This window comes from Petromyzon marinus, chromosome 58 (assembly GCF_048934315.1).
Source record: "Petromyzon marinus isolate PM22_M1 ecotype Great Lakes invasive population chromosome 58, UKy_Petmar_22M1.pri1.0, whole genome shotgun sequence".
Classification (NCBI taxonomy): Eukaryota; Metazoa; Chordata; class Hyperoartia; order Petromyzontiformes; family Petromyzontidae; genus Petromyzon; species Petromyzon marinus.
Window position 1 is genome coordinate 9,124,740 of NC_133724.1, and position 17,903 is coordinate 9,142,642.

Genomic DNA, 17,903 nt, shown 5'->3' on the forward strand with positions numbered 1-17,903 from the left:
CCTGCAGAACGTGAAGAACCAGTGGCATCTACATCTGCAGAACGTGAAGAGCCAGTGGCATCTACACCTGCAGAACGTGAAGAACCAGTGGCATCTACATCTGCAGAACGTGAAGAGCCAGTGGCATCTACATCTACAGAACGTGAAGAACCAGTGGCATCTGCAGAACGTGAAGAACCAGTGGCATCTACATCTACAGAACGTGAAGAACCAGTGGCATCTACACCTGCAGAACGTGAAGAACCAGTGGCATCTACATCTGCAGAACGTGAAGAGCCAGTGGCATCTACATCTGCAGAACGTGAAGAACTAGTGGCATCTACATCTGTAGAACGTGAAGAACCAGTGGCGTCTACACCTGCAGAACGTGAAGAACCAATGGCATCTACATCTGCAGAACGTGAAGAACCAGTGACATCTACATCTATAGAACGTGAAGAACCAGTGGCATCTACAGCTTCAGAACATGAAGAACCAGTGGCATCTACGCCTGCAGAACGTGAAGAACCAGTGGCATCTACATCTGCAGAACGTGAAGAGCCAGTGGTATCTACATCTACAGAACGTGAAGAACCAGTGGCATCTACACCTGCAGAACGTGAAGAACCAGTGGCATCTACATCTGCAGAACGTGAAGAGCCAGTGGCATCTACATTTACAGAACGTGAAGAACCAGTGGCATCTACACCTGCAGAATGTGAAGAACCTGAGGCATCTACATCTACAGAACGTGAAGATTCAGTGACATCTATATCTACAGAACATGAAGAACCAGTGGCATATACATCTACAGAACGTGAAGAACCAGTGGCATCTACAGAACGTGAAGAACCAGTGGCATCTACATCTGCGGAACGTGAAGAACCAGTGGCATCTACACCTGCAGAACGTGAAGAACCAGTGGCATCTACATCTACAGAATGTGAAGAACCAGCGTCATCGACATCTACAGAACGTGAAGAACCAGTGGCATCTACACCTGCAGAACATGAAGAACCAGTGGCATCTACAGAACGTGAAGAACCAGCGTCATCTACAGGACATGAAGAACCAGTGGCATCTACACCTGCAGAACGTGAAGAACCAGCGTCATCTACATCTACAGGACATGAAGAATCAGTGGCATCTACATCTGCAGAACGTGAAGAACCAGTGGCGTTTACATCTACAGGAGATTATACTTTTAAAGCCACTCCCCATGTTTAGTGTACACCTTTTTGGAATCGACGGGAGCAAAGTTGGACTTACGAACAAATTGACTTACGAACAGACCTCTGGGCAAGCTAATTTGTTCGTAAGTAGAGGCGTCCCTGTATATGTTTCATAATCAAGAATATGACATTCACAGGGTCACGCCATGGCATTTGCATCGTCAAATTGTTAGAGTGGTGACGATACACCGGTGTCGCGAGGCAGGAACAAAAACACCCACGGGCATTTGTTTTCCCGGAACCTTCCCCCGCCTACGCGGGGGACCCCCAGCTTCCGGTGGGCGGGGGCGGGCCCCCCCCCCGCATACCGGAAGTCGACGCCAACATGGCCGCGCCCATTGGAGCGGGGTGGCGACTTTAAACTTCTCCGCTATTGTTTTTGTTATTTTTTTATTTACCAGGTTAAGCCCATTGAATTAATCACCAGGTATAGCACACTGAGCTGTTGGCTCTTTTCTATGCTTTCAGGGGTGACCTGGCCTCATGCGACAGCCCCTTCAAGTGGCTGACATCGTTATCGTCAGCATCATCGCCACACGCGGGAATTTAAAACAGCAGCAGCAGTAGCAGACGCATAACGTAGCCGCACGCGTGTTGTTACTAAATGCGGAGGTGGGCGAAGCCGGGTGGAGGATCAACGCGACTACCACGGGGAGATTGAGAGAGAGAGAGATAGGAGACAGGCGTCGCCAGGTTCCGGGATCGAACCCTACCCGCGTAGCAGGCGGGTTAAGACAACAGCGGTGGCAACTGCCTCGAACACACAAGAGGGGTTGGGTGGGCTGAGTGGTATCGTGCTTTAAAAGCAAGCCCTTGAGACTGGGGGTGGAAATGGGGGGTGGTGGAATAGGGGTGTGGAAGGGGGTGGGTTGGTTTGTGATGGGGAGCGGTCGTGTCGCGGTTCGCGCGCTGCGCTATGAACCTGGCGAACCGGGGTTCGATTCCCGCTCTCGGACGACACCGGTGACGATTATCTGAACCGATCCTGGGCCTCCCCTAGGTCGACTCAGCCTCAAATTGAGTACCTGGTGCGGTGTGTCTACATCGCCACTGGGGAGACAAAGGCGGCCCGGCGTGGTGCTGGCCTTCATAGGCGCTCGCTAACAGCACTTGCCCCTACAGTCTGTTAAGGCTATACGGGGGGGCGGGTATCTTTGTCTTTCTGGTGTGAAGGCGGGAGGGGGAGGCTGGAAGCAAGCGGCGAGCGATGAATTCGCCGCTGGTCGCTTCGACGCAACCCGCGAGAATCATCGCGTGGCGATCGCTCGCCTCGCAGCGCCGCGCGCGGTCTTCGTCGACGGCCGAGAAATCCGCCGCCTCCTTCTGGGCGCTGTGCCGCGAGCGGCATTTCGTGTACGCGAAGCTCGGCGCCGGCGGGCAGACTCCGGCCCACGCTGCGACGGAGCTGCCCCGGGGTTCGGACGACGATGAGCGGGCGGCGGCGGCGGCTGCTGCTGCTGCTGCTGAGGGGCAGGATGAGGAGGGGTTGAGTTTCGGGCCCATGGGGGTCGAGCTGCGGAGGAACGTGCGCGCCGCATGGTGGGCCGATATGGTGACCGCGCGGCAGGACGTGGTCGGGGTGGAGACGCCGGCCCTGAGTCCGGCCACTCGCGAGCTGAGACGCTCGCTCGTCGACGGTGAGCGCCGTGCGTTGCGTTTCGTTTTCGCTCATCGGGGGGGGAGATAATTCGCCGCGTGTGCCACACCGATACAAATCCTCGCCGTCGTCCGTCGTGATCATCGGTTGGGTCAGTCAGTTTTAAGAGGAGGCCGCGGTGGCTAGGAGATGTTAACTACCTCGCCTGGTGTGCAGGATGTCGTGTGTTCGATCCCGACCCTGACACCTGCTGTATATTTGAAGTTTGCCATGTCTTTCTCTCTCCCCGTGGTCGCGTGGATTTTTCTCCGAGTCCTCAGGTTTTTTCCCCTTCCACATTTCGCGACATTCGTTGAGAATGTTTGAGCCGCTATCCATTTCCAAATCATTTGCGGCCAGGTCGCTATATAGCTCAGTGGGGCTCACCTGGTTAAAAACAATGTATATGTATAATGGTAGTTTCAGAGACAATGAACCACCAGTGCAGAGAACCTGGGTTCAAGCCCTGGGTCTGGGTGGCGTCGCGAGTCTCGAGGGTTCATGATGGCCATGTCTGAGTCAGCGTGTGTGTGTCTCTGTTCTATCCTCCTCCTCCTCTCCTGTGTGCCTCAAGGCATGCTGAGATGTTACCCACAAGCCCTTGCACTTTTCAACCGCAAACTGCCCTTCGGCCTTGCACAGGTGGGGGTCTGCAGGCCGCGGGGAGAGAGGTGAGTGAGTGGGAGAGGAGACAGGCTAGCAGTGGATTGACCATGGCTGATGATGACTTGGGGCGGTGACATGGCCGAGTGGTAACGCGTTTGCCGCTCGTTGCCATGCTGTGTGTGTGTACGTGCGAGTGTGTGTGTATGTTTGTTTGTTTGTGCGTTTGTGGGGAGAGGTAGTGCGGAGGTTAGAGCTCGACGCTGCGAACCCGGCCACCCGGGTTCGATTCCCGCTCACGGCCAACACCAGTGACGAATATCTGAACCGGTCCTGGGCCTCCCCTAGGCGTGTAAACATCGCCACTAGGGAAACAAAGGTGGCCGGGCGTGGTGCTGGCCACCCACCCCCTCGTGTGCCGTGGCAGCCTTCAAAGTTGCTACTCGCGAACAGCACTTGCCCCAACAGTCTGTTAAGGCTATACAGGAATCTTTGTCTTTGCATGCGTGTTTGTATACGCTCGCAACCATTAACAGTGGTGAATATTTGAAGCGGTCCTGAGCCTCGCCTAGGTTGACTCAGCCTTAAATGAGTACCTGGTGCGGTGTGTAAACATCATCACTGGGGGGACAAAGGCGGCCGGGCGTGGTGCTGGCCATCCACCCCTTCGTGTGCTTCAGTGCCTGCCTTCTTCATAGCTGCTCGTTTATAGCGCTTGCCCCAAACATTCTGTTCAGGCTATATGGGGGATCTTTGTCTTTGTGTGTGTTGAGACAGGGAGCACACGGAGATGAGCCTGCTGTGGTTCTGCTCTGCTCGCACAGCGTCTCAGTGGAGCGAGTTCTGGCTCCGACAGAGACTCAGCTGGTGGAGATCGGTGGGCCCATAGGGACACAAACACCCGCAAACAAATACAAAGATCCCCCGTGTAGCCTTAACAGACCGTTGGGGCAAGTGCTGTTTGCGAGGAGCACTTATGAAGGCTCGCACGGTACGCGAGGGGGCGTGTGGCCAGCACCACGCCCGACCGCCTTTGTCTCCCTACGTGCGACGTTTATACACCACACCAGGTACTCATTTGAGACTTAGTCGACCTCGGGGATGATCGGGAATCGATCTAGGTTTGCTGGGTTCGTAGCGCAGCGTGCTAACCACTACACGTGCACACAGATACACACCGATATACAGATACACCCTCATAGATACACACACATACGATATACAGATACACCCTCATAGATACACACACATACGATATACAGATACACCCTCATAGATACACACACATACGCTCAGATGCATAGATACAGGATCTCAGCGGGTCTGGGTCAGAGTCTCTGACACCGCCATTGAGGTTCACACAGCACAGCTATCATCATCCCTCGGCTTCACCTGCTAACTCAGTGTCTCCGACACGGCCATTATGAACCCATCATCATCCCACGCAGGGGCGGAGCCAGGGGGGTGACAGGGTAGACAATTGTCACCCCCGAAAAAAAAATCGAAAATCTGAAACATTCTGCGTATAAGTGTACGACACTCGGTCTGGCGGACTCCGTGTAACTGCATCGTCAGAGTGTGTCGCCAACCGATGGCGTCTAGTTCAACAGCCTGACTCTCTAATCATTCTTGAAATTAAAATTTGTTGAATGTCACCCCGGGCTGAAATCCTGGCTTCGCCCCTGATCCCACGGTGGCTAGGGAATGTTAACTACCTCGCCTGGTATACAGGAGGTCATGGGTTCGATCGCGACCCAGACGCCTGCTGCTGTATATTTTGAGTTTGCGTGTCTCTCTCTCTCCCCGCGGTCGCGTGGATTTTTTCCTCCGTGTCCTCCGGTTTTTCCCTCCACGTTCAGAATCGACATCACCGCGCGTTTACGGAGTATTTTGCCGCGATCAATTTCCCGCGTGACAATCATCGGCCGCTTGGTCGAGCTGCCACTTGTGAGGGCCCGGTCGGCTTCTGGGAAGGAGCTACACGGCTCAGTGGGGGCCCCATACCTGGTAAAATAAAAATAACAAAAAAAATAAATTAGTTGTAACGGTCGAGTTTAAAGTTTTATCCCCCCCGCTCCGTGTTTTTTGCGGTTGTCGTCACAGCTGGCCGTGCAGCCGTCTCACTTCACATCGACGGAGGGCGGAGACGGGGAGGGGGGGGCACGGGGGGGCCACGCGGTGCGCTACCGCGTGCCCTGGGAGCAGCGCGCCGTCGAGGGCGTGCGCAGCCTGGGGCCCGTGAGCGGCGCAACGGTAAAGAGACGACGGTCACACGGCGTTGTGTGTGTATGTGTGTGTGTATGCGTGTGTCTGGCAAAACAACCCCCTACCTTCTCGCGGTGCCGGACGGGCAACTCTGTCGTGGACAGTGCTGTGGGGGGAGATCCAATTTTGATTGGCTCCTCCCCTCATGGCATATGTGTCCACCACAGGGGCTAAACGGGGGCTCTGGACGGGTGCGAGGGGCTGGTAACCCCTCCACCTTCAATTAATTACCACGAAACCACGAATTAAACTGAAATATGTAACTAATAAGCTTGTGCCGGAGGCCCCGGGGGGCCAGGCGTCTATGACGTCTCCTGGCCAAACCCCAATTGGCGGAGCCAGGAGATTGAATACCTACCTTCGGGGCTACTCCAGAAACAACGAAAAGCCACTACGGGTGGCCACGTGGAATGTTCGAACGCTCACTGCAGAGGAGAGGCTGCCACTCCTCTGTCGGGAGCTGGACCGGTACCGCCTGGATCTATGCGGCATTCAGGAGGTCCGGTGGACCGGCTCTGGCTCCTGCCACCATGAGGGGTGGACAGTCCTCTACTCGGGGCAGCAGACTGCCAAACAACAGGGTGTGGGTCTTCTTTTGAACAAAAGAATGAAGGGGGCGTGGGAGCGTGGCGGTGAGGTGTGGGAAGCTGTAAGCCCCAGGCTACTTTGGGCTCGCCTTCCCATCAACCGGAGGCGAGGAATGGTGGTCGTGGTTACTTATGCCCCCACCGAAGATGAACATCCGTGGAGGGATGCAGCCAAAGCCGATGAGTCAGATGCCTTCTATGACCTCCTGTCACAGGTGCTGGCTAAAGTGGCCCCTCGGGATAGAGTCATCATGTTGGGTGACTTCAATGCCCGAGTTGGTCATGATACTGGCACCTGGTCTGGAGTGATTGGAGGGCATGGGCCAGATCAGCTCAATAACAACGGTAGGAGGCTGCTAGATTTTTGTGCAGCCCATGGGCTTGTAATTACCAACACGCTGTTCCGGCATCGGCGCATCCACACAACATCATGGATGCATGCCGGGTCCAAGCAAGAACATCTGCTGGACTACATAGTGACGGACCAGCGAATGCGAGCCCATGTCCTTGACACCAGGACCTACCGTGGAGCTGATCTGCCCTCTGACCATCGACTAGTCATCTGTAAGATGCGCCTGCCATTCTTCCACTCCGGTGGTGGGTGTACACCCAGGACCCCATTCCAACATAAAGTGGCCTGGTCTCAGTTATCTGATAAAAGTTGCAAGCGAGAATTTCATCATCGCTTGCGGCTGGGATTGGCATCGTCCCCGACTCCTCCTGATGTCGAGGGTAAATGGGCGAGGTTTAGGACTGTGACTCATGCAGCTGCAATCGCTGCTTTGGGTACGCGGTCCAGACCTCCCCAGAGACCCTGGCTGACAGAGGAGGTGTTCAGGATGGTTGAGAAAAAGCGACAGGCCCACTGTCATCGGCTACAGAATCCCACGTCAGAGAATGAGGAGGCTTACCGCAGCCTTCGCTCGGAGGTTCGGAGAGCCGTGAGGCGCTGCAAGGATGGGTGGTGGTCGCGGGTTGCTGAGGAGATGGAGTCTGCCTCAGTGGCCCGTGATCACAAATCTCTATTTAACTCCATCAAAAAAGTAACCTGCAGCACCACACCTATTACCATCATTAGGGGAAAAAACGGTGATCCAATCTCCGACCCCCAGGAACAGGTTCGCAGATTTGCTGAGCATTTCTGTGAGGTCCTGGGGGAGGGAAAATCCCTCAGCCAGAAAAACATCGTGGCACAAAGTGAGGATGACCCTGCTGAGGCTGCGGTGCCTCAAATATTGGAAGAAGTCACCCCCTGTGAGTGGCTGGCTGAGGTGCCATCTGCTGAGGAAGTATTGAAGGCGATCCGGAGTCTGAGACCAGGAAAGGCAGCGGGCAGAGATGATCTCCCAAGCGAAATGCTGAGGGAGGGTGGCGTTTGTGCACAGACTGCCCTATATGACATCATAACAACAGTCTGGACCACTTGACGGGTTCCGCAGGATTGGAAGGATGCCCTGGTGGTCCCCCTTTTTAAGAAGGGGGACCGCACAGACTGTAACAACTACAGGGGCATCTCACTCCTCAGTGTGCCGGGAAAGGTCCTGGCAAGGATTATTCAGCATCGCCTTGCCAGGCACGCTGAGGAGAGGCTTGCGGAGCCCCAATGCGGTTTCAGGAAAGGGCGGTCCTGCACAGATGCCATATTTTCTGTCCGTCTGCTACAGCAGAGGTGTAGGGAATTCCAACAAGACCTACATCTCTGCTTTATTGACCTGGTCAAGGCCTATGATACCATCAGTAGGCCTGGGCTCTGGGTCGTTCTTCGTGCTTTTGGAGTACCTGACCCTCTGCTCACGATCATTAAGGACCTTCATGATGGAGAGCGGGCCCGGGTAAAACTACGTGGCTGGGAGTCAGAGCCATTCCCTGTACACCTTGGGGTGCGACAGGGATGTCCTCTGGCTCCCACATTATTTAACATCTATTTTGACCACGTAGTTCGTGAAGCCTTCAATAGCTGTACCGGGGGAATCTCCATATGGTACAGATATAATGGGAGGCTAATCGATGCCCGGGTGCGGTCAAGGGATGGCTCCCTATTGCTCAACCACGTTATGTATGCTGATGATTTGGTAATAGCTGCTCAGTCAGAGGAGGAGTTGGAGACGCTGCTGCTGAGACTGGAGCGTGCCACTAAGAGGTGGGGCCTTACCATCAGCCCCACCAAAACTAAGCACCTGCCTGGGTATTTTGTACCATCGGACACTCCACCCCCACAACTCCCAATCGGTGATGGGGCAGTTGTGGAGAGAGTGGAGAGTTTCCCATACCTGGGCAGTGTGCTTATGACTGGCTCCAGTTTAACAGCAGAGGTCTCACTCCGAATCAGTCGAGCGGCAATATCTTTTCATCGGTTGCGTAACGCTGTGTGGAAGCTACCTGGTCTGTCGCTCCGCACAAAGCTTCAGGTCTTCTCGGCCACGGTCATTCCCTCCCTTCTCTACGCTTGCGAAACGTGGACACCCCTAATGGAACATCTTCGCCGGTTAGAAACATTTAGGCTGGCCTGCCTACGATCCATCCTGGGTTTAACCAGACTGGATTGTGTGAGGAGCTCACAAATCCTTGAAAGATCTGGGCAGTGTCCCATCGGTGAGCTCCTCCGGCAGGCAAGGCTGCGATGGCTGGGTCATGTAGCCCGCATGCCCAGCCACCGCATGCCGAAACAGCTTTTGTTTGGCCGGATTGAGGGGGCTAAGCGGGCGCGGCACGGGCTAGAGAAGAGATGGAGTGATGTGGTACAGGAGGACGTGGAGCTGAGTGGACTTGCCGATGACTGGTACCAGCGGTGTCAAGATCGGCCTCTGTGGAGGAGGCTCATGAAGGATGCTACTGGGCAGTTGGAGGCAGTCGCCCTCCAACAACAACGGAGGGCGGAGGAGCGACGCTCAGAACAACGAGCGGAGCGCCGGGTGGCTAAAGCACAGCAGGTTGGCACAGTAGGGGGCACAGGTGGTGCATCAGCCAGTCATCTCAGTGAGTCGACCCGTGGCACCTGGGTCTGCCCAGTGACCTCCTGCCAGCGGGCGTTCGACACTTCACGTGGCCTCACGGTGCACATAGCCTGGCACAAGCGTCGTGGTGACGTCACCGCCACTTAGTGGCGAATGGCGGTTGTTGTTGTTGTATGCGTGCGTGTGTTTGTGTATGAGTGTGTGTATGCGTGCGTGTGCTTGTGTTGTGGGGAGCGATAGAGTAGCGGTTAGCGCGCTGCGCTATGAACCTGACGACCCGGGTTCGATTCCCGCTCACGGCCAACACCAGTGACGATTATCTGAACCGGTCCCGGGCCTCCCATAGGTCGACTCAGCCTCAAATGAGTACCTGGTGCGGTGTGTAAACATTGCCACTAGGGAGACAAAGGCGGTCGGGCGTGGTGCTGGCCACCCACCCCCTCGTGTACCGTTCCGGCCTTCATAGGTGCTCGCTAACAGCACTTGCCCCTACAGTCTGTTAAGGCTACACGGGGGATCTTTGTGTGCGTTTGTGGGGAGCGGTAGTGTGGCAGTTCGCGCGCTGCGCTATGAACCTGTCGACCCGGGTTCGATTCCCGCTCACGGCCATCACTGGTGACGATTATCTAAACCAGTCCTGGGCCTCCCCTAGGTCGACTCCGCCTCAAATGAGTACTTTGTGCGGTGTGTAGTAAATATCGTCACTGGGGAGACAACGGCGGCTGGGCGTGGTGTTGGCCACCCACCCCCTCGTGTGCCGTGCCGGCCTTTATAGGTGCTCGCTAACAGCACTTGCCCCTATAGTCTGTTAAGGCTATACGGGGGATCTTTTTGTCTTTGTTAGTGTCTTAGGCTAGAGAAGACGTGGGCTGATGTGGGAGTGTCTGAGTGAGTGGCCGAGTGTGAGAGCGTGTGAGTGGCTCAGACTAGAGAAGACTTGGGCTGATGTCTGAGTGGCTGGATCAGTGGGTGAATGTGTGAGTGACTGGCTCAGGCTAGAGAAGAGTTGTAGCTGATATGGTAAGGTAAAGATGTGGAGCTGACTGGACCCACTGATGACTGGTACTGGGGCGTGATAAACTTACGGCTGTAAGAATGGCACAAATACCAGACGTACCAAATCATCATAATTATTGTTACGATGAGCCATGATCTCTTCGCTGCGTGACACGCGCATGTGTGTGTGTGTGCGTGTGTGTGCGTGCGTGTTCCAGGCACCGCGGTCGTCGCCTCCGCACGCCGTGCTCGTGTCCAGCAGCCTCGACTCGGCCGCCCTCTCCCTCCTGTGGGATGCCAACTCGCCGGGGGTCAGGGGTCACGCAGGGGGGCGGCAGGTACACCTACCCACAATGCACCCTCTTCTGTAGGTCAAGCGTAGGGGGCAGTACTGGGTTATTCCCAGGATGCACCTCTTGGTCTTCCCTGAAGAGGGGGCGACACTTGGGTTTTACCACAATGCACCTCTCGTTCCAGTCTTCATGTTTGTTTGTTGAACCTCTTTCAGCCAACCTTCAATGGAAAAAGGGGGCAGCACTTGCATTTTGTCCCACAATGCACCAGCTGTATGGATCAAGAGTGAAGGCGAGGCGGGATTAGGTGTTCAGAATCAGAATCTTAATTCATGCTGGAGGAATCCGATGAGCTACACAGCTCTTTTTGACAGATGTCCGGAGATGGTGGTGGTCGGGCGGTCAGCACTTGACATTGTCCCACAATGCACCTGTGTGTGCAGGTGATGAGGCTGCACCCCCGCGTCGCGCCCGTCAAAGTGGCGGTCGACCTGGGACGAGGCCCCACGGCGGAGCTCCGCGAGGTGGAGCCTGCACGCACGAGTGTGTGAACATGTGTGTGTGAACGTGTGTGAGCACGTGTGTGTATAAGAGTGTATGTGTGGACCCCCCTAATGGAACATCTTCACCGGTTAGAAACATTTAGGCTGGCCTGCCTACGATCCATCCTGGGTTTAACCAGACTGGATTGTGTGAGGAGCTCACAAATCCTTGAAAGATCTGGGCTGGGTCCCATCGGTGGGCTCCTCCGGCGGGCAAGGCTGCGATGGCTGGGTCATGTAGCCCGCATGCCCAGTCACCGCATGCCGAAACAGCTTTTGTTCGTCCGGATCGAGGGGGCTAAACGGGCGCGGCACGGGCTAGAGAAGAGATGGAGTGATGTGGTACAGGAGGACTTGGAGCTGAGTGGACTTGCCGATGACTGGTACCAGCGGTGTCAAGATCGGCCTCTGTGGAGGAGGCTCGTGAAGGACGCTACTGGGCAGTTGGAGGTAGTCGCCCTCCAACAACAACGGAGGGCGGAGGAGTGACGCTCACAACAACGAGTGGAGCGCCGGGTGGCTAAAGCACAGCGGGTTGGCACAGGTGGTGCATCAGCCAATCATCTCAGTCAGTCGACCCGTGGCACCTGGGTCTGCCCCGTGACCTCCTGCCAGCGGGCGTTCGACACTTCACGTGGCCTCAAGGTGCACATGTCCTGGCACAAGCGTCGTGGTGACGTCACCGCCACTTAGTGGCGAATGGTGGTTGTTGTGTGCGAGCGTGTGTGTCAGCATGTGTTTGTGAGGAGCTTAGACACATAGCCTGGCACAAGCGCCGTGGTGATGTCACCACCACTTGTTGGTGAATGGTGGTTGTTATTGTTGTGTGGGGAGCGGTGGTGTCGCGCTTAGCGCGCTGCGCTACGATCCCAGCGACCCGAGTTCGATTCCCGCTCACGGCCAACACCAGTAACGATTATTTGAACAGGTCTTGGACCTCCCTTAGGTCGACTCGGCCTCAATTTAGTACCAGGAGCGGTGTGTAAACATCACCACTGAGAAGACAAAAGCGGCCGGGCGTGGTGCTGGCCGCCTTCATAAGTGCTATTATATAGGATTTGTGGGTTGGATCGCGTAAATATAAATATGTCGTTAATCACGCCACCACCCGACACAACCAATTATTAAGGTTTGTCACGTAAACAAAACATGCCAATTCGTTTCGAGTTGGCACACCGGTTGTGCGTTGGTCGCGAAAGCCTACGTGTTCAACTGACTTCTACTCCCACGTAGAGCGAGTGAACCCTGCATTGCTCATGATGTTGCTTTTCCTGCTGCTGCTAATGTTTATGATGATGCTGCGAATGACGATGATGCCACTGCTGATGATGGTGATACTGCTGTTGCTACTACAGCTAACACTTCTCACTGAGGGGGGCGTGTTGATGTGATGATGTTGCTGATGCTGGTGTTCATGATGTTGATGATGCTGGTGTTGATATGTCGATGTTGATGATGACGATGATGCCGGTGTTGATGATGTTGATGTTAATGTTGTTGCTGATGATAATGATGCTGGTGTTGATGTTGATGCTGGTGTTGATGTTGGTGGTGTTGTTGCTGATGATGATAATGATGCTGGTGTTGATGTTGTTGATTTGTAGCTGTGCGAGGGACTGTGTGCTGAGCTGATCGCTGCTGGGGCCGTGGTTTGGCCCGGATACAGAGACACCCAGCAGAACACCCTGGAGCAGCTCTATAGCCGGTGAAGCACTCACACAGTACACATGCACACACGCAGTATACACACACACACACGCAGTATATACACACACACACACAGTATACACACACAGTACACACACACAGTACACATGCACACAGTAGTTACAGAGACACCCTGCAGAGCAGCCTGGAGCAGCTCTATAGCCGGTGAAGCACTCACACGTACACAGTACCCACAGAGTACACACGCACATGCAGTACATACACGCAGTACACACACACACCGTGCACAGTACACACACACAGTACACACACAATACTGTTACCACTGCACTGCCACCCTGACGCTCGTTGCTGCTGTTGTGGATAATGACGGCAGTCCTCCTCCTCCCTCTGCTGCTACGGCTGCTACTGCTGCTGCTACTGCTGCTGCTACGGCTGCTGCTGCTGCTACTGATGCTGCTATTCCTGCTACTGCTTCGTTTGCTGTTACTGCTGCTGCTCTTCCTGCTACTGCTGCTGCTGTTTCTTCTTCTACTACTGCTGCTGCTACTGCTGCTGCTTCTCCTGCCACTGCTACCGATACTACTGCTGCTCCTTTTTGCTGCTACTGCTCCTTTTTGCTGCTACTGCTTCTGCTGTTGCTACTACTTTGTCTCCTGCTGCTGCAGCTACGACGAGATGGGGGTGCCACTGGTGGTGGTGGTGAGCGAGTCGACGCTGGAGTCGGGATCCATCCAGCTGCGGCACAGAGACACGAGCGTGCGCGAGACGGCGCATGTCAACACCATCACCCAGCTCGTCACCTCCCTCCTGCTGCTCCATCATCCGCATCATCGTCGTCACGGCGGCACGGGCGCCCCCCCTCTCAGCCACGCGGCGAGCACGGAGGGCACACCACTCGCCAAGGTGTGGCGCCACGCAGGGTGGTGGTGGAGGTGGTGGTGGAGGTGGTGGTGGTGGAGGTGGTGGAGTGGGGGAGCGGTAGTGTAGCGGTAGTGTAGCGGTCAGCGTGCTGCGCTATGAACCCAGCGACCCGAGTTCGATGTCCGCTCTCGGCCAACACCAGTGATAATTATTTGAACCTCCCCTAGGTCGACTCGGCCTCAAATGAGTACCTGGTGCGGTGTGTTGTAAACATCGCCACTGGGGAGACAAAGGCAGCAGTGACGTGCGGTGAGGTCAGTGGCTGGGGAGCCAGATTTACACACACACATATGAACCCGATAGAGGTAGCTTAAATTCACCATTCAATTGGCAGGTCGCAAGTCGCTCAACTGTTTTAAGAAACGTTTTACACTCAGGCATACATTTTGCTGAATGCGAGAGAGCACCAGGTTCCATTTCTGTGCATAACAATGGGTAAACGGGGCTTCAGGTACCTCTTGTTTAATCTTGGCCTGCACCCTCTGCCATCACAGAGACTCCGTCGTAAGTCTGAGCTACCAGCTTTTCAACGCAATTGTATTTCCCCAACACTCCCAAAACATCATCAGCAATAGCCGGTGCTCGTCTGTCATCACTGACATCATCAAATCCCAAGAACGCCTCCCTCACCTCACAAGTCACCTCCCTTCTAGCCACATAACGCAACATTACAGAGACCTGGGCTTTGTTTGTGACATCCGTTGTCTCGTCTACTTCGACTGCAACAAATGAGGCTGCATTAATCTCCTCTTTGATATCATTTCTAATTACATCACCGACTGCTTTGGTTAACCGCTTCGATTAAAATAACTTTAACCGTTCAGATAGCTTACCGCCTTAGTGCTGCGTGAAGGTGCATGCCTACAAAGGGCAGTGTACTTGAATAGGGATTACCGTCGGTACTGCTATTTTTAATACACAATAGACAGGAAGGACAAGTTCAAAGGGCTCGCGTAATGCCCACTTGGCACAAGAGCGCAGAAGCGTGGTCACCACATCTACGCCTCTACATAAGGAACGACACAGTTCGACTTCTCCACAAATCTGGCTGTCGCCTGATGAAGCTGGGTGTAATTACTGGCGAAACGTCGTACTCAGTTTGTAAATGTTGTGGCTTGGGGCTCCAATACACCGGTGTGCTGTACTAGTGACGAATTGGCCACGTTCTGTTTATGTGACAACCCTTACTAGTTGGCTGTGTCGGGTGGTGGCGGGTTTGAACGACACATTTATATATTTACGCGATCCAACCCAAAAAGCCTCTATTATGGATGCTTCGATTAAATCGTTTGGTATTCTGTTTGATAAGCCAGAAAACACAGTGTATGTCTCCATATGTCTAGCTAACTTTTCATCTTTCTCAGCAATAGCATGTAATAGCTTCTCATAGTTCCCACGATTAGAAGAGCTTGCACCTCTTATCGTTACCACGAAATGCTAATTCCAGCTTGGCTAGGAAGCAGGTCGCATTAATAAGGTCTTTTAAAATCTCATGGTTTTCCTTTACCTTAGCATTGTGGATGCTGATATTTAATCTCCGCTGTTCATTCAAAGCCAGATCTATCCTTGAAGTTCCAAAAGTTTTAAAAGCAATTTGGCTTTGAATACGAGTTGTCGATTTTTCATGTCTGTTGAGGCTCCGTGGTAGATTTTTCAAGTCACAAAATCCCGCGTTAGTCCCAGCGTTGTCGGTAGTGGAGAACAGAAGGCAGGGGAAGCAGTGAAGGGATTCACTTCGTAGCACAGTTGGTACCACTCCATTTGAAACGGCCGTTACATTTTCTGTCCCTTCGTTTGAAGTAGGTCCTTAAGCTCAGGCATTGGTCTTCCATTGGTTATCACTCCCTGTTTTGATTGAAAGTCCAATTTGAAGACATTTTTTAAGGTTAGATAGATATAACGTTTTCCATTTTTGCAGCCGCTGGAATTTTAATGCTAGAGCTGGCTAACGTGGAGGGAGAGCGAGCGTAAATTACATGGGCACAAGACACGCCCCCCTCAGTGAGGCAGATGTGATAGCTGCCTCCCCTGGTGCTTTTTCATTGCAGTTTCATGACGAGACCAGTGAGCCTTAATATCTTTATACATATGCGTGAAATAAGTTACCCGGAGTATGAAAGGCGAGGATATGTAATGAAGGGGTCTACAAACATTACATTGGTGACATACTGAGATAGTAACAGGCACGCGCCTATTGCCCGCGCTCCATCCAGCTACTGAGGGGTTGCGCAATCAGAGGGGAGGCTGAGCTCGTCCCTGCCTCACCTCTCGTCTCTTCCTGTATTTGCAGCGGAGCTCCGCAAATTTGGCGATTTTTACTCTAAAAATGATTGGGATCATGCAAAAATGACATAACACAGATCAGTGTAAAAAATCTTAATATTAATTTAATTTAAATTTTTACAGCTATTTTCATTAGAGTATGACAAATGAGTCCCTGCCTCCCCTGACCTCACGTGACTGAAAGGCGGTCGGGCGTGGTGCTGGCCACCCACCCCCTCGTGTACCGTTCCGGCCTTCGTAGGTGCTCACTAAAAGCACTTTCCCCAAAAGTCTGCTCAGGCTATATGGGGGATCTCTGTCTTTGTTTGGTGGAGGTGGTAGTGGTGTTGCTGGTGGTCGTGGTGGAGGTGGTGTTGGTGGTGGAGGTGGTGTTGGTAGTTGTGGAGGTGGTGGTGGTAGTGGTGGTGGTGGACGTTGTGGTGGAGGTTGTGGTGGAGCTGTAGTTCAACAGATAGCGCGATATGAACCCATGTGCCATGCTGGCCTTCATACGTGCTGCTCGCTAACAGCACTTGGCCCAACAGTCTGTTAAGGCTATACAGGGGATCTTTGTCTTTGGTGGAGGTGGTGCAGGTGTTGGTGGTGATGGAGGTCGTGTTTGTGTTGTTGATGCTGATGGTGTTGATGGTGATTGTGGTGATGACAGTGTGATTGGTCGTGGTGATGATGGCGGTGGTTGATGGTGGTGATGATGTTGATGGTGATGGTGTTGGTGGTAATCTTGCTGCTGATGCTGTGAATTATGATGACGACGGTAATGAAGATATCAATTCTGGTGATGCTGCTGCTTACTGCCTCTCATGTATAACATTTAAAACCTCTTCTTTATACAGGACCCGTGACCTCCCAAGAGACAGTGTCAAGTTCAAGAGGTCATCATGGTCTCGCCACCCACCGCCATCGCACCCTTCCTCTGCCTATATTTTTTAATTATCAACACCCAACTTCAAGAATCGCTCTTACAGTCTCGTCATCATTATCCCCATCATCACTGACATCATCACCATCGTCATCATCTCACCATCGTCATTATCTTCATCATTACCGACATGATCACCCTCATCATCATCCTTACCATCATCATCCCCATCATAAAAAAAGTTATAGGGTGGTAACTTTAGTAATTAATGTGAAGAACCAATGGCGTCTACATCTGCAGAACGTGAAGAATCAGTGACATCTACATCTGCATAACACGAAGAAGCAGTGACCTCTACATCTGCAGAACATGAAGAACCAGTGGCATCTACATCTTCAGGAGATTATACAAATTTTGTGTATACGCCATACAACGTATTTGGAATTGACAGGAGTAAAGTTGGACTTACGAACAAATCGACTTTCGAACACACACGTGCAACCTAACTCGTTCATAGGCTGTGGAACGATCTTCGACGAGATATCAGGGATCTCGAGTCTGAACATTTAAAAAATGCGCCTTAAAACCTATTTGTACGCTTCCGCTTATCCAATTTTTTGTTCTTTTAGTAAATATATTTTTTTAAATGTATTTATAGTTTCATGCTGAGCATCTGCTGTTGCTGTGACCTATACAACGCTTTTTAGATCTTTGATGAAAAGCCGCTAAGTTCTATGATTATTGTGCTTGCCGGAACGCTCATAAACAAGTACAAATTAACGTTAACGAGCCCCATCGCGCACGCCGATTGGTTGCAGTGCGTGACGTCACCGCGACCAAGTAGCCAACCAGAGGGGCAGAACGTTAACAGGGAAAAGTTCCCCTAGCGTATTGTATGAGAATTAAATCATCGCGAGTAATTTAAAACCAGTGCAGGGCTCGAGTGCCATCAAGCTGGGCGGGTGCAGAGGGTACATTTTTTTCCCCTTCAGATGATAAAAGTCAGACGCAGTCGCTAACAACGATTTGTATTTATTAAGCATCGAGAGAGTAGCCGGAGACATAAGCGGAGACACAAGCGG

The 17,903-nt window shown here is 53.1% G+C and overlaps 1 protein-coding gene across 1 annotated transcript; it reads left to right on the plus strand.

The window, feature by feature from the left end:
- The first annotated feature begins 988 nt into the window (after nt 1-988).
- POLG2 (DNA polymerase gamma 2, accessory subunit) lies at nt 989-17,607 on the plus strand. Its single transcript, XM_032976180.2, has 10 exons — nt 989-1,638; nt 2,385-2,848; nt 3,422-3,518; nt 4,228-4,327; nt 5,554-5,703; nt 10,471-10,590; nt 10,989-11,069; nt 12,692-12,792; nt 13,424-13,661; nt 16,796-17,607. The coding sequence occupies exons 2-10, from the start codon at nt 2,419-2,421 to the stop codon at nt 16,802-16,804; spliced, it is 1,326 nt and encodes a 441-aa protein (XP_032832071.1). The 5' UTR covers nt 989-1,638; nt 2,385-2,418; the 3' UTR covers nt 16,805-17,607.
- The last annotated feature ends 296 nt before the right edge of the window (nt 17,608-17,903 follow it).

Bases quoted from the DNA above. Each gene is read 5' to 3' on its own strand.
- POLG2 (XM_032976180.2), top strand. From the start codon at position 2,419: ATGAATTCGCCGCTGGTCGCTTCGACGCAACCCGCGAGAATCATCGCG. The intron at 2,849-3,421 runs GTGAGCGCCGTG...GTGTGCCTCAAG, and splicing joins GAGACGCTCGCTCGTCGACG to GCATGCTGAGATGTTACCCA. The intron at 10,591-10,988 runs GTACACCTACCC...CTGTGTGTGCAG, and splicing joins GTCACGCAGGGGGGCGGCAG to GTGATGAGGCTGCACCCCCG.